The sequence below is a fragment of the Lepidochelys olivacea genome, assembly GCF_965140295.1.
Source record: "Lepidochelys olivacea isolate rLepOli2 genome assembly, chromosome: 5".
Taxonomy (NCBI): Eukaryota; Metazoa; Chordata; order Testudines; family Cheloniidae; genus Lepidochelys; species Lepidochelys olivacea.
The window spans coordinates 76,272,726-76,295,468 of record NC_140415.1 but is presented as its reverse complement, the minus strand read 5'-3'; the positions used below and the strand labels follow the sequence as shown (position 1 = coordinate 76,295,468).

Genomic DNA, 22,743 nt, shown 5'->3' with positions numbered 1-22,743 from the left:
GAAGATAAATTCAAACTGGAACAAAAGCAGAGAAGTTATTGAGGATGATCAGGGGAACTGAGAGGAAACTAGAAGAGTGTGGCTAGTTTAGCCCAGCAAGGATAAATATGACTATTCTCTAAAAGCATCTTGTGGGAGGGGAAAAAGAAAGCTATTTATTGTCCTGCTATACTGAAAGGAGGACAGGACACACATGATATGGTTTTAACCAGGCTGCAATTTTTATTATTATTAGATGTTTGGGACTACCCGTCAAATTAAAATATACAGTGCAGGTAACTCCATGTTCAATATCTACTCAGGGGGACTTTTGCCACCCCCCTCTTTTTTTAATCCAGGTCTTCCAGCCAACCCATTGCTGGGACCTTACCATTCCCTCCACCCCCGAACAAGGATTAACGCAGGCAATAAGAAAGGGCGGCTGGCTTCCTGCTGTACCACTCACAGGAACCCAAAGCCCCTCATTCCACTTCTTTAACAAACACCGCCTTTTTAAGCCCTTTACCAAACCATTTATCCGGTCACTGTATACCTCCCCTACAGAGTACTTGCACTGGACATCTGCCCCACACTTACATAATGAGTTGCAACATCATAGCCTTCTCTACTCACAATAACAAAGCCCACCCTGAACCTGCTGTGGGGAAGGCAAATAACCCCCCCACTCCACTCCACCTTAGCCAATCTGGTGGTGAGGAAAAATTCCTTCCCAGCCCCCTTAGAAAGGGGTGACTAACATGATGCCCACAGCAGGTCCTGATTAAACCTGGTAGTTTGCCACCTCCACGAGGACGGAGGGTGCTGCTCTGCCTGGCATGGGAAAAAGGGGCTTCTCCCACCAGGCTTGCTCCTTTTCAACTCCACAGCCATTCTGGTTCCTGGGGATGAGTCAGTGTCACATGCTGACCCACTACCCTTTTGCTGCAGCCTCTGAGCCTCTCTCCCCCGCTCCCTCCCCCCCCACAAGCACTATTTCCTTTCCTCTGGCAAGTTGGACAACATGCGTCTCCCCTCCTCCCCCACTTAAAGGTACAGTACAGTCAACCTCAAGGACAATGTTGTCACAAGAACAAATGTGTATCAAACTGGCAATGAAGAAATTCAGGCTGGAAATCAGAAGGAAGTTTCTAATCATTTCCCTGCCATTGCAGAGGCTTAAAGCACTTCAGTCCCTCCTATTCTCTGCCTTTGGAACATAACAGTCTAGTCTCCTGTCGGCTGTAATAGTTTGATCTAAATTTCAGTTGTTCGGTTTAGTGTGAAGTACCACGTGATTTTGGTGGCCCATGATATACAGGAGATCATACTAGAGCTGGTGGTCCTTTCTGGACCTAAACTCTATGACAGAATTTTTTAATCAAATGTAACGTGTCCTGTGAGTAAAAATCTTAACGATCCCTAAAAGCAGAACTTAACGCAACAAATTAACTTAACAAAATGGATTTTCAGAGTAGGGATGGATCAACCCTTACTGGACAAGCAACAAGTCCCACATGTCAAGTCCCTCTCAAATTTCTGAAGTGTTTGGAACTGCAAGCTTCAAACCCTGTATAATATAAAGCAATTAAACTATACTGATCCAAAAGAAATTAAATCTGTCAAAGAGGATGTGTACATTTGTTAAATGCATATCGTAACATGTAATATATATGCAAAATGGCACTAGTTTACTACAAACATTTTAGTTTATGCACGTTTACATTTGTAACTTTAAAACTGCATGACTGATATTCCTTTTTTTTTTTTTTTTTTTAAAAAGGAAATAGAACAAGTGCATGAGTCAACAGAAAGTAGAAACTAGGACAGGATTTACCTGGAAAAGCAGGAAGGAGGGACCAGACAAGGTATGGGTTTAGAAAGTAAAGGAGGATTAGAAACGATACACTTACCAACCTTGCTGGAAGGGAGTGTTACCCCTTTACCAGGCAGGGCTGTTGTAAGTTTGAAGATTGGTTTCCCTCCCCTACATACACAGGCTGTGACAGTATCAAAACTACATTGTCAGAACACAGGTTGAAGAAATTTTGCCTCTGCCGCACCACCACCTTTGTTATTGCCCAAGTCTGACTGTGTGGACAGGAACATTCACAGTTATGACAAGTTTCAGAGTAGCAGCCGTGTTAGTCTGTATTCGCAAAAAGAAAAGGAGTACTTGTGGCACCTTAGAGACTAACCAATTTATTTGAGCATAAGCTTTCGTGAGCTACAGCTCACTTCATCGGATGCATACTGTGGAAAGTACAGAAGATCTTTTTATACACACAAAGCATGAAAAAATGGGTGTTTACCACTACAAAAGGTTTTCTCTCCCCCCACCCCACTTTCCTGCTGGTAATAGCTTATCTCAAGTGATCACTCTCCTTACAATGTGTATGATAACCTGGATTTGTGCTGGAAATGGCCCAACTTGATTATCATACACATTGTAAGAAGAGTGATCACTTGAGATAAGCTAATACCAGCAGGAGAGTGGGGTGGGGAGGAGAGAAAACCTTTTGTAGTGGTAAACACCTATTTTTTCATGCTTTGTGTGTATAAAAAGATCTTCTATACTTTCCACAGTATGCATCCGATGAAGTGAGCTGTAGCTCACGAAAGCTTATGCTCAAATAAATTGGTTAGTCTCTAAAGTGCCACAAGTACTCCTTTTCTATTCACAGTTATCCTAGTTTAATAACAGCGGTCACAGGAGGCAGAAAACCTGCTTTTAGGCTTTGCTAATTTTTAAGTGTGAACAGACACCCAGCCAGACATGCCAAATCCGCAGAGGGGAAAAAAAACAAACAAAACAAAACAGAAATTGGGCTTGTTTTTGGCTTAACTAGCTTGTGGGTTGCTTATTGGCTAGTTTTTGGCTTGTAGCTTGTTGCTTCTTTTATTTATTTATTTTGATTGGCTCCCAGCAAGCAGAGGCAAGGGGATGGGAAAAGAAAGTCAGGGGTGCACAGCGGGCCCACCACAATCCCAGACTATATGCCGAGGGGGGAGAGGGGGGGAATCTAGTCACGTAGAGTGTTGGGATTCTTAGGGATTGGCTTGTTTTGGCCTTGTTTTGAAATGGAATTAGTTTGATTTCTGACTTACTGTGAAAGTCGGGGTGCTTATTTACCACATGAAAATTGGCAACTGTACAACTCAGCAGTTCTTTCTAATTCACTTAAAACTTATTTTTAAACCCTCAGCGTTAATGCAGTCTGCCATTCATGATTTAGAACTAAATACGTAGAAATCATGAATAAATTTTGTTCTACCATTTCTGAACTAAGGAGCAAAAGTAGTCTGAATCCTCACCACTAACAACTTAAAACAGCTGGATGAATTTTTCTCAACTAACAAAAATAAACACAGTTTGGGCTAAGACTAAGTATAAAAAGAAAATGTGAGACCTTTGAGCGAGAAAGAATAAGTTGTGATGGAAACCCAAAAGTAGCCTTTAGAGTAGCAATTGCTGATTGCTTTTTAGACAGTAGCTTCTTAAATATCCGAACAGAAAAAACAGTTCTAAAAATAGGAGGAATATCAGACAGTTACAAATAACTGATGTTTAACAATATTTTCACATCGTAACAAAAGGACTTACCTACTGAGACTGGAACGGACTTCAAGTGTAAGTTCCACATGTGTAACAATGAGCGGTTTTGAGAGTATTCAATTACTATTAAGTAAAATTTTTCAGAGAATCCATTTTGCAGGTTTTCTGTTGAAATTTGAAGTAACAAAGTTTTTAGTTCAACATCTAGTATAGCAATAGTTAGCAACTAACTTTTTCCCCTACCCCACTATATAACTATAGCACTAGTGCCTTTACAATTAAAAGAGTATAAAGATTCCAAGTAGTCAGCATCTTATACAGAAAATGTTCCTTCTGTTTATTTGGTTGTGGGTTTTTTGCTCCCTCTCTGATCCTGTTATTGAAAGGTTAAATGAAAGTACTATCACTGATACAAACAAATCATTCAAGGGAAGAACACCACCAACTATGTTTAAAATATTAAATCTATGCAACAGCTTTTATTATATACTGTAGTATACAAAGTACTAATGAGCAGCATATATTTTCATTCTTCAGGTTGAAAGCATTGTGAACTATACAACTGTATGCTCAATTTTTAATCAAGTATTATGGATAAAGAAGTGTTAAATGTAGGAACAGTCACTGACTTCTGAGGCACTAGAAAAGAATGGTAGATTAAATTTTATACAAATTATTTACATCTAGTTTACAATTTACTTATGCTGTTACTAAAGCTAGCAGTCTGCAGACATACCATATCTTACACCTTAACCCTTTTCGTCTTGTAGTTCTGTAGGCATGCAGTGGAGCGGTATTTAATTCCCTTATATATTTTATGTATATATTTTAGTTACAAGTTTAAAAGGGAAGCTGTCAGACTTTTTTTTAGAACCCTGTGTCCAAAGGAAGGGCTTAGCTGGTGGTAAGAATGATTGCTCATCAGAAAGGAGAGTTGGAAAGACTTACAGCCACTCCACTTCCTAGTGTCCTCTGGCACCATTCCCCTACCTTAACATTAAACACGGGACTCAGCTATCTATTTGCCTTTCATAATATCACAAAATAGTATGGGAAGCTACACATCCTGCATCTCCCAGATCCTGCAAGAGGGCCTACTGTACAAAAGACTAATGTTTTCAACAAGTGCCTCTCTCTGTACTAAAAGCCAGTGGCGTTATACAGTATTTCCTACCATATACAAAGGGTACTGTTAGGATATAGATATTCAGGCCTGTCTGTAAAGGCCTATACGCTAAGAATTTAGGTGTATTCTTATCACTTGGCTGGTTATAGCGGTACAAAAGAAAGAATCAAAATCACTGTCTGCCGGTGTAAGGGCCTTCTCTTACTGTGACAGTTTGAGGCCCTGTGCTTAGGCAGCCATAAGCTGGGAAGCGAACAGTCACATCCTCACATTCCAAACTAGTCACATTGAAATAAGGTGCTATTGGGCTGTTAGGAATACAATCTTGTCCTGATAATGCCTGTCACCTCCAGAGAAAGAGAAGTGCCTAGAAAATATAAAAGGAAACTTAGTTTGATAGCATCCTGTCTGGCAAGAACTCACTTATCAATAGCTGGGATGTGAAATCCTCACTTCTGTATTGTTTTGTCATTATAGTTCCCACTTTGCTATTGTTTGTCTGTATAATCTCTGTCTGGTTCTGTGATTGTTCCTGTCTGCTGTATAATTAATTTTGCTGGATGTAAACTAATTAAGGTGGTGGGATATAGTTGGTTACATAATCATGTTAGGATTGGTTAGTTAAATTTCAGGAAAATGATTGGTTAAGGTATAGCTAAGCAGAACTCAAGTTTCACTATATAGTCTGCAGTCAATCAGGAGGGTGAGGGGGTGGGTGTGTGGGTGGGGGAGATGGGAACAGGGAATGGGGGTGGGGAAATTGGAATCATGTTTTGCTAAGAGCAGGAATGGGAACAGGGACACAGGTGTAAGGCTCTGTGGTTTCAGAGCTGGGAAGGAGGATACTAAGGAAGGAAACTGGAATCATGCTTGCTGGAGGTTCACCCCAATAAACATCAAATTGTTTGCACCTTTGGACTTCAGGTATTGTTGCTCTCTGTTCATGCGAGAAGGACCAGGGAAGTAAGTGGGTGAAGGAATAAGCCCCCTAACAGGTACCTCTTGGTAAAATGCTTCCTTGCCTTAGACCCTTAGTCCATTTCCTCAAGGAAAAGGAAAGTAGTTTGTGTTCCATTTGTCATTTTGTTCCATACATTTGAACTTGTATTCCAATAAAATCAAGCAGATCTTGGATATATATATATATTTTCTGAAGTGCAATATAAGTGAAGTGCAGAAAGTCATTATCTCCAAACAAATCAATACCCCCCTTTGATACATTCTTCACATCATGTTACTGAATTAAACAGTTAATGCTGCTTTACCAAAGTCTGCTAAAGAGTTGTTCTTTTCAGGTATTTTCTCCTCATCGTTATTCAAAATGAAGTCTTCTTGAAAAACATGAAGTAACTGTGTTTTTCTGCCATGCTAAATTAAAAGACAAACAGTAAATAAATGAAGAGAGACATGGAATCTCTTATGTCTAAGCTAATATCATTAAAAAATTGACAGGACCAACCAAAATAATGAACAAAATGTATCTGCGATACCTATAATTCTCTCTGCATATGGGCAAAGGTCAGGTAGTTGGGGGTAGTTTGTACCTCTCAAAACAGTATTGGTTTCATCATCACTGAACATGGAAAGTTACAGATGTAATGCTCAATTTTAATACCTTTTTAAATTAAGTAAATGAATGTTCTTCTCCACCATAAAATGTTTGCAGAAAAAATATCTTACTTACAAGCTCTGTAATAGCATCCAACTCTACAATGCATCCTGGCCTTGCAGTAGACTGTTGACTTATGATGTTAAAAACTTCACCAACATATTTCTGTAAAAATACAGTAATACAAGCAATATTGAAGGATTTTTTTTTTAAGTTCAACTCCAAAAGTTGATTAAAATATCCACTGCATGCATCTGATGAAGTGAGCTGTAGCTCACGAAAGCTTATGCTCAAATAAATTTGTTAGTCTCTAAGGTGCCCCAAATACTCCTTTTCTTTTTGCGGATACAGACTAACACGGCTGCTACTCTGATACCTGATGTTTGATATTTTAATTTTGGCATAGTGTTTTTATTTTTTGTGGTTCACTTACTCAAAGTCAGGGTTGAAAGAAGTTCAGTTTAACAAAGTGAGATTTATTAAAGCCAAAGAGATTTATTTACATTCTATGGAAGTCTCCAGAGACTCTGAACTTTTACAGAAATCTCTTTCACTGCTAGGCATTTTGTTTTGTTAATTCTGTAGCAATAGTACACATGATTATATCTAATTTACAATGTTATGGGAATTTAAGTAAAGCACTTCTGTGAGGACACAATAGGAAGAATGTTAACGCTGAAGTGCCACAGAATCTTTAAAGGCTTCTCATGAAAGATACCTCCTTGCACTAGGCTGACACAGCAGTTCAGTACTTGCAAAAAGAAAAGGAGTACTTGTGGCACCTTAGAGACTAACCAATTTATTTGAGCATGAGCTTTCGTGAACTACAGCTCACTTCATCGGATGCATACCGTGGAAACTGCAGAAGACATTATATACACACAGAGACCATGAAACAATACCTCCTCCCACCCCACAGATGGGCTATTACCAGCAGGAGAGTGAGTTTGTGTGTGGGGGGGTGGAGGGTGAGAAAACCTGGATTTGTGCTGGAAATGGCCCAACTTGATGATCACTTTAGATAAGTGATTACCAGCAGGACAGTGGGGTGGGAGGAGGTATTGTTCCATGGTCTCTGTGTGTATATAATGTCTTCTGCAGTTTCCACGGTATGCATCCGATGAAGTGAGCTGTAGCTCACGAAAGCTCATGCTCAAATAAATTGGTTAGTCTCTAAGGTGCCCCAAATACTCCTTTTCTTTTTGCGAATACAGACTAACACGGCTGTTACTCTGAAAGCAGTTCAGTACTGACTCACAGGGAAGTTCCACTTATTGAATCATCAAAACTACTTCTTACAGCATTAGGTGTTTCTTGGAGATTTTCCAGGCAAGTAGTAGTGACTTGGCTCAACAATGCTGAGCTTTGGAGATCCGACATCACAATGGAGTATGGCTGCAATGCTGTAAGATTCTATTATATCTGCAGATTGACTTTATAACAGAGTTTTGCAAAGTTCTTAGTGTTCTTCAATTACCAAGTCTGACAAACCAATTTATGAGTTATAATGATGATGTAATTTATATGTTTAAGAAAAGTTAAGTTTATACTTACAGAAATTTCAGGATTGGATAGCTCACACAAAAGCTTTTTAGCATCTATTATAGCCTGATATAATCTCAGATACTGTCCATCACTTGCCACAAAGCAAGCACTTGGAGAATTGCAGTATGCACCTGAAAAGTATTTATGAACAATCAGTTCAATATTTCACTGAATACATACTAGCTCCTTCCCTATTTTTGGCAAGAAGCAAATCACAAGAATTTATTATTAAAGAGTTAAAACAGAAGAAAGCAGAACTTGTTTCTCATTGATCTAATTTGTATTTAGATATTTATTAATAAACGTGTTCATACGCAAGAAATATGAAGAAGATTTAATACTGAACTTTACCAAAAGGAACTAAACTCCAATCTGCTCATTGAAGGAGACACTACCCTCGAGAGTAGTACTCTCCTTGTCTGTATTAATATTTTTCAACCCCTACCCACTAACATTAACATTTATGCATTTAAAAAAAAAAAAACGTTTAGATCTAAGGTTTTAAAACAAAGGGCAGTGACCTTCTCTTTAGCTTGTAAAACATCTCTAGTGCCATATAAATAAGAGGGCAGAAAATATCCAGTGGCTTTTTATAAGCTTACCAAAATTAAAGGGAATTTTTTCTGAAATTTTAGTCTGGGTTATCTTTCAGAAAATCCACACTTTGGAAACCAACCAGAGATAATTTAAAAGTTCCATCATTCAACATATTTAGATTCTCCATACCACTAGCATCATTTTTTTCCTATTCTAGTTGTTTTAACAACTGAAGATTTTAAATATTCTAATTAACTCAGAAAACTTACCGAGACAGTAACTGGGTATAAGTGTAGGCAGCCATGCCACATTAGAAAAAGCTGAAATATGGAGAGAATTAATTCGTGCAAGTTCAGAAACTCCTCCAGAAAAGGATAATGGACCAACTGGATCAACTCGCCAAAGAATAAGCTCACTATAAACTGCATTGGGATCCTGGGATGTTACACTTCTAGTGCCTCTATTCTGAGATCTTAAAGGCGACTGTCCAGAATTTGAAGTATCATTTGTCTGTTTTGTGCTGTCAACATCCGGTGATCTTAAAGCATTATGATGAGAAGTTGTCAGCAGCAAGGGTAACACTGAATGACAAGCCAAGTCATTAAGATGAAAACGGTGACCACAATATCGAGATTTATGTGAAATACTGAGCACAGTAGAAAAAGCAGATTCCTCTGAAAAACTAACTAGCCATTGGTTTAAAGACCCATCTGCATGTTTTGAAATCATCATAACATTGGGGGTGAAGATACTTAATTTTAAACTGTTAGTTGATTTACTGTGGGCAGAAGAGATAAGCATAGATGAGGAACGTGTAAGGCCAAGGGGCTTCTGTTTGCCTTGCTGAATAGCGAGGTCAACATTCTTGGTGCAGGCATACATCACTATACTTCTGCAAAGAGAATTTGCATCACCTGTTGGAAATGCTACTGGAATTCTTGAAACAAAAGATACCTAGAATTAAAGGGGAAAAATAATATGTATTAGAACAAATAAGGAGGATATTAATGTACTCCTCATTGAATAATAAATATATATTTGAATCCAAAAAAGCCATAATACCTGCACCTGGCGAAACATACCAGGCTGATATTCATCTAACCAGTCCACATGCCATACCAGCAATGAACCATCCATGGGATGAATACTGAATAGCATGTCCGCATTTTTGCTCCACTCAGACAACAGTATTTCAATCTCATGATCAATAGCAGCAGAAGATACAGAAACAAAGCCAGATTTTGGAACAGTTTTCTCACTACCCAGCTCTTTCTTCTCTTGATTTCCTTTTTGATCTTCTCCACTATCATCAGCTTCTGGCAGAAGGACACACATATAAAGTAAAGAAACCCATGAATGAAAGCTACATTTGGAAATTAAAATCTTATAGGCAACATTGCTTGGTTATTCAAAACTTCCTTTTAAGTCTCTTGTAAACCATTCATACAAACATGGATTTAAGCAAATTGAAAGGGTAATGATTTAATCTCTAAACCAAGTTAATGCTACATAATTGAATATATTCCTATATTTGACTGAGAAAAGTGTAGGAAGTTATATTATGTACGTCAAGCTATTTTACAACATCTTCCTACTATAATATGTATTTCTCATCTAAATACATTAGTCTTAAAGTCTCTTTATGAAGTTTAGTTATTTATATTACATTGGTAAGCATGATAGCTAAGCAATTAACAGTTTCAAATTATTAAAACTTAACAGAAATAGACTTTTTACAATTTACTTGCAGTTCCCTTGTGTAGCACATTCAGAACAAAACCTGTCAATTTGAATTTACATAAGTTTTAATGCTAGTTGCTTTATTGGTTTTAAATATAATTATTAAAGCTCAAAATCGTATGCAATTTTTCTTTTCATTTCAAATGTGTAAATTAACTTCAGTCAGTTTTGGAAAGGAAAAAATATTTCATATCTTGGAAAAATCACATTATTCTTAAATAGACAATTACATAAAATAGTGTTACTTCCAGGAATAATTCAGGATCAGCGGCACTGCTATGGGTACCCACATGGCCCCACAGTATGCCAACATTTTTATGGCTGATTTAGAACAACGCTTCCTCAGCTCTCGCCCCCTAAAGCCCCTACTCTACTTGCGCTATATTGATGACATCTTCATCATCTGGACCCATGGAAAAGAAGCCCTTGAGGAATTCCACCATGATTTCAACAATTTCCATCCCACCACCAACCTCAGCCTGGTCCAGTCCACACAAGAGATCCACTTCCTGGACACTACAGTGCTAATAAACAATGGTCACATAAACACCACCCTATACCGGAAACCTACTGACCGCTATTCCTACCTGCATGCCTCCAGCTTTCACCCTGACCACACCACACGATCCATCGTCTACAGCCAAGCTCTGCGATACAACCGCATTTGCTCCAACCCCTCAGACAGAGACAAACACCTACAAGATCTCTGTCAAGCTTTCTTACAACTACAATACCCACCTGCAGAAGTAAAGAAACAGATTGATAGAGCCAGAAGAGTTCCCAGAAGTTACCTACTACAGGACAGGCCTAACAAAGAAAATAACAGAACGCCACTAGCCGTCACCTTCAGCCCCCAACTAAAACCCCTCCAATGCATTATTAAGGATCTACAACCTATCCTAAAGGATGACCCAACACTCTCACAAATCTTGGGAGACAGGCCAGTCCTTGCCTACAGACAGCCCCGCAACCTGAAGCAAATACTCACCAACAACCACATACCACACAACAGAACCACTAACCCAGGAACTTATCCTTGCAACAAAGCCCGTTGCCAATTGTGCCCACATATCTATTCAGGGGACACCATCACAGGGCCTAATAACATCAGCCACACTATCTGAGGCTCGTTCACCTGCACATCCACCAATGTGATATATGCCATTATGTGCCAGCAATGCCCCTCTGCCATATACATTGGTCAAACTGGACAGTCTCTACGTAAAAGAATAAATGGACACAAATCAGATGTCAAGAATTATAACATTCAGAAACCAGTCGGAGAACACTTCAATCTCTCTGGTCACGCAATCACAGACATGAAGGTCGCTATCTTAAAACAAAAAAACTTCAAATCCAGACTCCAGCGAGAAACTGCTGAATTGGAATTCATTTGCAAATTGGATACTATTAATTTAGGCTTAAATAGAGACTGGGAGTGGCTAAGTCATTATGCAAGGTAGCCTGTTTCCTCTTGTTTTTTCCTACCCCCCCCCCCCCCCCAGATGTTCTGGTTTAACTTGGATTTAAACTTGAAGAGTGGTCAGTTTGGATGAGCTATTACCAGCAGGAGAGTGAGTTTGTGTGTGTATGGGGGTGGGGGGGATGTGAGAAAACCTGGATTTGTGCAGGAAATAGCCCAACTTGATTGTCATGCACATTGTATAAAGAGTTGTCACTTTGGATGGGCTATCACCAGCAGGAGAGTGAATTTGTGTGGGGGGGGTGGAGGGTGAGAAAACCTGGATTTGTGCTGGAAATGGCCCACCTGATGATCACTTTAGATAAGCTATTACCAGCAGGACAGTGGGGTGGGAGGAGGTATTGTTTCATATTCTCTGTGTATATATAAAGCCTGCTGCAGTTTCCACGATATGCATCTGAGGAAGTGAGCTGTAGCTCACGAAAGCTTATGCTCTAATAAATTGGTTAGTCTCTAAGGTGCCACAAGTACTCCTTTTCTTTTTTCAGGCGACTGAGGAACTTGAACAGAGGACTTAAAATAATTCCTCCCAGCTGTCAGTCAGTCCTACACAGGGATTCAGGCCATAATGATACTATCATGCAGGTTAGTTGAAACTCAAGTGCTTTGTAGCTTGTGGGACATATTTACAATTTTACCTCAAGAATGTGTCCCACAATTAACATATGAGTTGTGAGGGTATCAACAGTATAATTATTTGTATTCTACTTACTATTTTTTATATCAAACAACCTTGCAACATACAAATACACAGTAACATTAAGTTACTTTACTGTCCTTAATTTTTCTTGAAATGGAACCTGTTGAACATGTATGTAGAACAGTGGTTTTCAAGCTGGGGTCTGCAGAATATGTTTAAGGGGTCTGTGAAATGTTGTTACCACCACAGAACAGTGGTTTTCAACCTGGGGTCCGCAGACTATGTCTAAGATTTCCAAAGGGGTCCACACTGCCGTTTCAAATTTTTGGGGGCCCACAGATGAAAAAAGGTTGAAAACCACTGGTGTAAAACAAGTGAAGAGGTCATAATGTGTGTCAGATAATGGACATTAGCTCTAATTACATTGTAACATTAGAGATTCAATGTAAATATGAAAATAAGCGGTTCACAACCGTATTTAATTGCACCAAATAAATCTATGAACTCACAAGTCCTATATTCTGATGCCTACTTATTACAATACTGTATCCCTAGAGAAAAGCATCCAGATTAGCAGTGCAAAGATTAAGAGGACGTAGCTGATTTAACTTCAGGTACTCAAAAACTCAGGAAGTAGTATTAACTAATTTAAACATTTGGTTTACTTAACAAAATTACAGCACATTATAAAGAACAAACATATCTATGATATGCATTTTACCTTCATCTGATTTGCCATCCAACTGATTTGGCTCTTCAGTGCTGGTCTCTGAAGAATGCTGCTCAAAGCTCTTTTTAAGCTGCTGCAAAAATACTTCCATGGACAGGGTAAAATGCAGTTCTTTATTGTTCAGCCAGTGCACTACAAAAGGCCCACTTTTCTCTTCATTCTCACTGAGACTCAGAGAGGTGATAGAAGGGAGTAGAGGAATGTCTGCAATGCCAAGAAGTTAATGTGATTTCCAAAAGAGGAAGAGGTAGTGGTAATGTGTTTTTCCTCGTACCAGTGAAAAAGGCAAAAGTTATACAAACACGTGCAAGCCTAACCCTGCTTCACCCTGAGGGATTCTACCACCATTTCCCCTGGGCAGATCTTCTGCTCTCAAAAGGCCCTATATGTCATGGTTTACACCAGCAGAAGCCACCACAGATCTCAGGTGATTTTAGCCCACTGTATATTGTGTTTTGTAGAGCAGGGATTTCACAGATATTTACCAATCCCCAATACTTTACACTATCTGCTAGGGAACCACTATTATACATGCAACGGACACAAAGTAAATGACACAAACAAGTTTCAGATGGATATTTTATAATTTTGTACGATCTGAAAAAATAGGATGCAAGAGTGCAGCCACTTGTGACACTGCTGAGAATTCTCACATGGCGCACCTGGCAGCAGCAGGCTCTTCTTATCTGTAAATCCCCCTCCTCCTCCCCCACAAGTTCTCCCATATTCCCATTTAATACAGCAGTGCAATGTGCTGAGGCAGCTACAAATTAAACATCCTGTCAGACAAAGAACTTTTGAGTGCAAATATGCTCTTTTCTCCATGGAAATTGGTACTGCCTTTAAACTGCTCAAGCAGGTAGTTATGCCAGGGTCACAACAAGGAAATAGAAAACAAAGAAATATAGGAAGAATGAGGGGAAAGGAGGAGAGTGCACAGGGAATAAAATCACGAAAAGAGAAATGTAGACGCAGACAAGAAATTTCAATTCTTCCAGAATAAGGTTCCCTTGTTAGTTAATCACAGAGGGCCAGCTCTCAAGATCATGAATCTGGCATTAAGATGCGTTACAAGGTAGAATTAAAATTAGTTTAAGAAAGGAACATACTAAACTGAACATGAACAAGAACATGATTTGCAGGCTGACTTTTAACATTCGTATACATTTACTGAACTTTCAATATTTTTACAATATTTTTTGAAAGGAACCCTCTTCTTCCCCCAGCTTCCCAGGCTAAAATGTATTATTAAAGTCTGTTGAATGGAGTATTGTCTCTGCTTTCACTCTAGCTTTTATTCTGAATGAGCTGTAATGCTGGTTCTTGAGAGTTCTAACAGTTCACACTAGGACTTTACTAATGACTGCACCACAACTAAAGGGGGGCAGAATTTGTCTGGGCTTACCCAAAGAAGGGCAGCTCTGCTTTGTGGTTGGGGGTTGTGGAGAGGAAGGTGGTCCGAAACTGCTGTAAAAGCTCGGTGGTCAGCTTGCAGCAACAGCTCACACCCTCCCCCCACCCAGAATGTGCAGAAAGGTACAAAACCTGGGTGGGGCAAGTCTCTGTCCGCACAGCAAGAAAGCCAGCATGTCTACTGGATAAAGAAACAGAACAGGGGAGGGGGTTGGGGACTCCTATGATTGGTATGGCAGGGAGCCAACCCCCCTGTTCTCATAGCCCTCCTTAACTCTCTTACGAGGCTGGTGGATGGCAAGGTCCAAGCGATGGGTCAGCTGGGAGACCTGGATGGAAACAAAGGGGGGCTGGTGGAAGCCCCAGAAAATTGATTTGAATAAGCGTGGATTAAACAAAGGGGGGGGGTGGAAGCCCCGGAGAACTGATTTGAATAAGCATGGATTTGCCTTCACTGTACACTTTATCTGCTGGGTAGTCCCAGACACCTATATAATAAAGTTGTGGCCTGATTAAAACCCATAACAAGTCTCCTGTTCTTTTTGCGGTATACCCAGACAATGATTCATAATGAGCCTTCAAATCCTCCCTTCCTTTCTCCAGTTAAATACTATCATTTCTAGCTACCTTATTTGTAATCACAGCATGCTTCACAATTACACTTACCTTCCCTGGTGAAGGACTTTAAGATCTATGAGTGAAGAGGGCTATGTAACAGCTACACATCATTACTAAGTCTTATGTGGTTTCATGATAAAAATGCTTATATTAATATACACACCCTATATTACACACAAGAAACCATATTAAAAGAACATTAAAATTGTAATGCTAAGCACTCAAAAATGCAGTACCACCACAATTAAGGTTTCCTCTGCAACCTTTATTTGGACCCATTGTACACATACATTGTAATACTGTAACATGATCACATACCATTGTTCCCCCCCCCCCCCCCGCCCTGCCCAGACACCTACATTATTCAGGACACTAGATGGAACTGCTCTGGGATGGCCATTAATTGTAGATTACTCATTTTCTGGGTGACATGAGGGTCTGATTTGCAAAAGTGCTGAGAACTCTCAGCTGACATCAAAGCTGTGCTTTGAACATATAAAAGGCCACATACTGATAAGTACTATGAAAAAATCAAGTCCTAGGAGTCTCAAATTGAGCACCCAAAATGAGTGGATACTTTTGACCTTAATCTCTGTCAGTTCCACACCCTCATCTCACAGTGTTGCTGTGAATCACTCCAATAGTATGGCAATGAGCACCAAAGAAAGCCATGAGGAATTGGTAATTCTGTCTTCAGAGCAGGATTTAAATAGTGTGCAATGAATACACATAAGGTCACATATTAAACCATGAGCAGAAAACAGAATACTGAAGAAGAGTTGCTTTTTAAGTCAGCACCATTCATCCTGTGTACTGAATGAGGTCGAAGTCCTGTGCTCAGGTAAATAAAGTCCATCAGAATGTATAAATACAGGGAGACAAATTAAGGTTACACAGGCAACACACACCACACAGAGAAAAGTCTGTATTGCGTTCTTGTATCATAAATCTGAACGGCTCATGATTACCTGTGGCTGGGTTGATGCTGGCAGCAATATGAAAGTGACAGAGTGCATTTGCATGTAAAGGAGTGTTCCTATGAACTTCATGAGGATCTTGCTGATGTGGGGAATATCCCGTATGTGCTATGAGGGCAAGTGACCTTCTCCTTCCTCTTCGAAAGGGCCTTAGATTTAACTGTGTGGAGAATAAGTCATTTTAATTTGGTTTCCAAAGGAAAAAAAGGAGGATTTAATCTATACATTATTTTCTAGAAAAGAAAGCAAGTGAAATTCTTACGGAAAGGAAGTAGCTTTTACAGTTAAAAAGTGCACTGGTGAATTTACAAACTGTATTGTTCATAATGTATCTTCCATAGAAAAGAACTACATAGTAAAAGATGTTAACATCTTCAGAATCCTGTAGAAAGCCTGTATGTACACTGTGTTGCCTTGAATAGAAGTAGTAAAATTCAGAGAAGTCTGTATTCCAATGTATTGGGCTGTACCTGTACAGCCTTCATTCTCAGACCAAATCACAGTATTCCAGATGAGGTCTCACCAGTGCATTGTATAATGGTAACAACTCTTCTCTATCTCTATAGGAAATACCTCACCTGATGCTTTCTACAATTGCATTAGCCTTTTTTTTTTCCCTCCCCACAGCTGCATCATATTGGTGGCTCACAGTCATCCTGATCTTTCTCTTCCTCTGTGGCTTCCAACTGGTAACTCCACAGCTTATAACAAAAATTCTTGTTGATAATCCCTAAGTACCTGGCCTTTGCACTATTTCATTCCATTTCTATTTAAAGAGTTTTCAAGGTCATCCAGATGTTCTTGTATAGTATTTCTGTCTTCTTCTATATTGGCAATATCTCCTAACTTTGTGTCATTTGCAAATTTTATTAACACACTCCAATTTTTTGTGCCAAGGTCATTAATGAAAATGTTAAATAAGATTGGTCCCAAGCCCATCCCTGAGGAACTTCACTAGTAGTCTCCCTCCAGCATGACAGTCTCCATTTTAACTTGTTCCTTATCCACCTTTCAATTCTCATATTCATCTCCAGCTCTCCAATTTAACTAAAATTCCCAGTGGAACTGTATAGAATGCCCTTTCTGAAATCCAGATAGATTGCATTTACTGGATTTCCTTTGTATGAGATAACAGATTTTCCAAAGGAAGATCAAGTTGATCTGGCACAATCTACCTTTTGTAAAACCATGTTCTATTTTATCCCAATTACCACCTACCACTATGCCCTTAACTACGCTCTTTCAAAATTTGTTCTAAGTCCTTGTGTACAACTGAGGTCAAACTAACAGGACTGTAGTTTCCTGGATCACTTCCCTCCTTACCCCCCGCCCTTTTCTTAAACATATGTGCTATATTTGTAATTTTCCAGTCACAGGATACAATCCCCAAGTTTACAGATTAGTTAAAAATCTGTGCCATTGGGCTTACTATTTCATGTGCCAGTTCCTTTAATATTCTTGAAAGGAGATCATCCAGGCCCGCCCACAGGGTACCACTGAGCTTGGCTTCCACCTTGGAGGTGGTCATTTCTTCTTCCATATCTTAGTTTCCATTAACCATGCTGCCACTGTCCTCAAGTTCCTCATTAAACACTGAGGCAAAGTATTTGCTTAGATGTTGTAATCACTTGCCTTACTCCCCCCCACCCCCCGAAAAACTTTAGTCAAGATAGATTCAAATTTTCATGAGGTGACATGGTCACCTATATGATATTGCTGAAGTCAAACTTTCCTATGTACTATTCACCTTAGTGTTGTCACAATTTAATACCCCACTGGCATGAAAAACTGTACAAGCATTGATAGTGTAAAAATGTAAAGACAAACCTCAGATATCTGTCAGTTCGGCTCAATCTACCCAGATTTTGACTACCCTGTATGTTGGGGTTTTATCCCTTCTCAATTTGTCATTCTTGTTCATTCCTAATTTTGTGGTGTAGGCTGTTACATAACATTCTCCCATTTTTTTCCTCACTTTTTTAAAATGAGAAAACAACGTCTTGTCTCTTGCATTCCCTTTGACTTAGAACATATGAGTAGACTGAAATGGGCAGAAACTATGTCTCTGTTTGTTACACTGGTTACCAACACTGGTTGAATAGTTTTTCTTCTCTGGGCTTGCACTGTGCAGTCTTCTAGATTCCATTTCTATGTTATGGTCAACGATTCTAGATTTGGTAAAACTGCCGCTTTAGCATGTGGTAATAATGTGGTTTTAGTAAGTTTCTTCTCTGTTGGGGTTATACAGATCCTGCAAAGCTCGTCTGCAGGCACTGGCAGTGGATCAACCTGCTAGAGTTTCATTATAAGATTCTGTTCCACAGAATCTGAAACTTCAAACTTTCCCACTCAGACCATCACCCACACCATATCCTCTGCTTTATGCTCGTCATCTGAGAGACATAAAGACCATCCATCTAATCCTACCACTAAGTTTGTGTAGGAGCTGGGTGTCCTTAACTTCTCTCCACAAGTATTCAAAAGTACCTCAGCACTTTTTCACTCAGCACTTTTTCATCTGAAGGAGGCAGGCAGGCAGGGCCATTCTCCACAAATACATAAGGCCTTACAGAAAGCAGTTTGTCCTAAACCTCAAGCAAGGTAGCAAGAGAGGGAAAAATATAACCTTCTCCCCACAATACCATCATTTATTTATCAAAGAGGCAAGAGAACATTCCACAACTCCTGAGGTAGCCAGAGAACCCCTATCACAGGTACTTCAAAGCACCATCCTAACTGGGGTTCCATTGCATCTACACCCTAAACGCTCTCTATCATACACCATATTTCCCACATTAAACTAAAAATTATGGAGTACTCTACCTCAGTGCTCAGAACATGAGCACTGGCAGATGGAGAATGAGGGGAATATTTCAACCTTTTCCTGCTACACTATATAGGGACATGGTGGGGTACTATTTTACTTTGTATCTCGCCATTCCAATAACTTATGGATTAAGTGCAGCAATAGCCTTTATCTTCCCAATCATTCATCCTGGTGTTATCTCATGACCTCAAGGAGAGGGTTCTGGCCTTAAGACAAAAGGGACAGTGACACTCTCAAGCCACTGTCGTCCCCTTTGCCCTAAGATGTCTAAGGAGGGCTGTTGTGCAAAGAATTGTGACCTGGACTGACATGTTCTAGCACAATTGACACACAGAGATTTCAAGAGTACTCAAACTTCTTCTGTATTTTAAATGTCTTTACTCAATATATTGAGTACATTTATGTGACTAATACCCTCAGAGATGCCGAACTTTATCTGCAACTATTGGATTTTTCTTTATATAGCTCATTTTCAAAGCTAACATGCATACTGGAAGGCATGTTAGCTGAAACAATTAACTTTAAGAGAATACTACAGATCGTTCAAGAAAATAAGTTTTACTTCATTTTAAACATTCACATCAGAAACTAACTCTAAAAGTTACACTCAACCCTATCTGTTTTTTAAACATGCTTTCCAAAGAAATTATAAAACGAATTATTCTCAGAATCTATTCAGCAAATATTTTTTTTAATAAATACAAAAAAGATGTGGTTTGCAAGCAGACAAGTACTGTCCAACAGTTCTCACCTCTAAAGCATTTTGCATTCGTTCCTTACTAGAAGCATTTCTTTTGAAGTTATTGGTTAAGTTCACTGGTTCAGTCCAATGGTTGTATCCACCAGCGCATGATAAACTATCATTGGGTAATAAAGTCTCTGCCCAGAGACGGCATACATTATCCTTGCAGCAAGTCAGCAGTACATTGCATACAACACCACTGAAAGAAAGTTTTAGGCAGGTTGAAGAAACTAGTTATATTCTGAGCATCCAAAACCTTTCATTATTTTATGTGGGTAAGAACATAACTATAAATTTCCAGAATTATGCATGACACTATGACTTAGGTAGCATATTAAAAAAAATTACAAAACCAAGTTCTTTAATTAACCTGACAAATACCCCCAGAAAACAGGTGAAACTTTGGAACCTGAAATGGACATAATCATGCAACTATTTTAAATATTAGAAGTTTAGTGAACGGTCATGAATACAGCACTGTTATGTGCTTTCCGCCACTTCAAACTTGCAGTTATGTAACTATGCAATATTGGCTCTTTGGTTCCAGCATAAAAAACTAGCCATTTGGATAGAAAAAGTGAACTGTATATTGATAGCCAATATTTTATAAGGTTTTCTTCTTGGAAGCATTCTACAAATATTAATAATCCTCAGCATTCTCTTGTAAGCTAGGTAGGTAGATAGGTTTCCTCATTTTACAGATATGGAAATTTGGACATAGGTAAGTTGTGCAAAAATATGGTCAAAACCATACAGCATGATTATACAATGGGCAGAACTATAATAAGTTATTTGTGACCGCCTCCAAGCTTATTCCTCTAGACATGATTTGCATTATAATAAGCATCAAGAAATCCCAATCAAGATCAGAACTCTACTGTGCTAGGCACTATAAAAACTATATAGACGTTCAAGTTCCCTTCCCAGACAAGCTTACCATGTAGTTTAAGACAACACACTAAAAGGGGATGTAACAAATGATGCAGGAACATGTTCTGGTTATACATCTAGTTTGTGGGCATAATTTTGTGATTCCATGTGAGAGTTGCTAGAGTTGCTAGTTGGTAATAGGTATTGTTTTGTGTACACACACAATCAACTTAAAAATTATCAGATGGCAAATTCCTGTAGCCATGATAGTAAAGATGAATTCTGAGGATCAATTTGACGACTGCCAAGGTAGTAGTTTTATGGAGGACATTCACTATATAAGAGGTGGTACACTATGTATGTGGAATTCAAGTGGGCAGTCAAGGCTGGCATTCATAGAGCACAGAAGTGGAGGGCAACATAACATACAGAATAAGTAAGGAGGGCACCGTTGTGAAGGGCCTTAGACTGCTGCAGTTGCACTCACTGATAACTGACTTAGAGAGAGGGGATTCAAAGAAAGCCAATTAGCAGAGGACAGCACAGATTGTCCTGTTACAGCCCACAGACTTGTCATACAAAGCATTTATTAAATTAACAGATACTGTAGACACAGAATGGTTTAAGACTGTTCCTGGCATAAGGCAGGGCCGCTTACCATCCCTGCAACTTTTCTGCATGGTCACAGATTTTATGATGAGAAGGGCAATAGCTGCTGCTGAAGTCACTCGTATTGTTTGGGCAGGAGAAGCTGCAAGACTTATATTTTGCAGATAATATAGTCATATTGGAGACCAGTTTGGATGGAATGAAGAGACTATTTGTGAGCATAAAAGCAGAAGGTGCTAGAGTGGGACTTTATATCAGTATGCAGAATACCAAGCCTATACTGACAAAGAAAATGATGCCAACACCGGTGGACATGTGATAGATGAGCAAGAGTACAAGAGAGCCAATGACTTCGTTTACCTTGGAAGTACAGTATCTGCTAATAGCCAGCTCACTAAAGTAGTAAAGGCAAGAATCGGCAAAGTCCATGGATCATTTCCTCATTTACCAAACATCAAGAGGAGTAAGAAGATAAATCTACATGCTAAAGTGAGATTATACAACTTAGAAACATGTTAGATGGTAGAAATACACAACCGGAGGCTGAAAGTATTCCATCAGTGTTATTTAAAAAGCATCCCAGGAATGCTTTGGAGAGATCATGTAACCAAGATGGAAGTGTTGCTCCGCACAGTAATCTGCTCACTCAGTAATTAGACAGACATATCTATGCAGAAGTATAAAGTGTGTCTTGGACTGGATTCCATTTGCAGGACAAAGAGTGACCTATCATGGGATAATCAAAAAAGGACGATCAGAGATTCCAAGGCCAGAAAGGAGCATTATGATAATGTAGTCTAATTTCCTGTACAACACAGGCCACAGGACCTCTCCCAAATAATTCCGAGAGCATATGTTTTAGAAAAATCAACCGCTCTTGATTTAAAAATTGACAGTGATGGAGAATCCACTATAAGCATTGGTAAATTGTTCCAATAGTTAATTACTCGCACCATTAAAAATGTACACCTTATTTCCAGCCTCAATTTATTTAGTTTCAACTTCCAGCCATTGGATTGTGTTGTACCTTACTTTACTAAAAAAAGTGCTTATTATTAACTATTTGTTCCCAATGTGGATACTTAGACTGTAATCTACTCACCCCTTTACTGTACCTTCACTGGTTTTCTAACATGTTTTCTAACACTTTTATAATTTGCGTGGCTCTTCTCTGCACCCTCTCCAATTTATCATCATCCTTCTTCAATTGGGGACACCAGAACTGAACAAAATAAACAGTCTAGCAACGATCATGCATGTGACCAATATAGATGTAAAATAACCTCTACTTCTATGTGAGATTCCCCCCTTTCTGCATTCCAGGATCGCATTAGCTCTTTTGGTCATATTGTCACACTGGGAGATCATGTTCAGCTGATTATCTAGGGCTCTATGAAATCTGCGAGAGCACGGACAGAATCAAAACATTAACGTGGAATCCTGCTCTCCCCGGAACGAAGACTTCAGCAGCAGGCGCGGCAGGCTGCATGGCTGTGCTATGTGGAGCCGCACTTGAGAGTCAAGCTGCTGTGGATCAGGAGCCTCCTGATCTGCTGTGCAGAGCCGAGGGAAGGTGGGCTGATGTCAGGATGTCCCTCCTACCCTACCGGTGTACCCGGTCTCTTCTGAGCTGGAGTGGAGGATAGGGGAGTGCTTCTCCACGCACCAGCCTCAGGCTCAGGAGTGGTTGCTGCCAGCTGCTATCTGAACAAGCATTCAGGCTGATGAGTGCTTTGCTTAGAGAC

General features: G+C 39.4%; 1 protein-coding gene and 1 long non-coding RNA gene across 2 annotated transcripts in view; one reads left to right on the top strand and one right to left on the bottom strand.

Annotated features, from left to right (window-relative positions):
• DMXL1 (Dmx like 1) overlaps positions 1-22,743 on the bottom strand; it is a 145,815-nt gene that overhangs the window by 80,432 nt on the left and 42,640 nt on the right. Inside the window, exons 8-16 of the mRNA XM_084629263.1 lie at positions 19,529-19,718; positions 15,942-16,110; positions 12,934-13,146; positions 9,412-9,665; positions 8,619-9,303; positions 7,822-7,943; positions 6,343-6,432; positions 5,924-6,026; positions 3,581-3,697 (exon numbers count right to left, since the gene is read on the bottom strand). Of these exons, the coding sequence (XP_084485389.1) occupies positions 3,581-3,697; positions 5,924-6,026; positions 6,343-6,432; positions 7,822-7,943; positions 8,619-9,303; positions 9,412-9,665; positions 12,934-13,146; positions 15,942-16,110; positions 19,529-19,718 (1,943 nt within the window). The remainder of the gene's footprint in view (positions 1-3,580; positions 3,698-5,923; positions 6,027-6,342; positions 6,433-7,821; positions 7,944-8,618; positions 9,304-9,411; positions 9,666-12,933; positions 13,147-15,941; positions 16,111-19,528; positions 19,719-22,743) is intronic.
• LOC311521130 overlaps positions 1-22,743 on the top strand; it is a 127,026-nt gene that overhangs the window by 96,142 nt on the left and 8,141 nt on the right. The gene's annotated exons all lie outside the window — the stretch shown is intronic.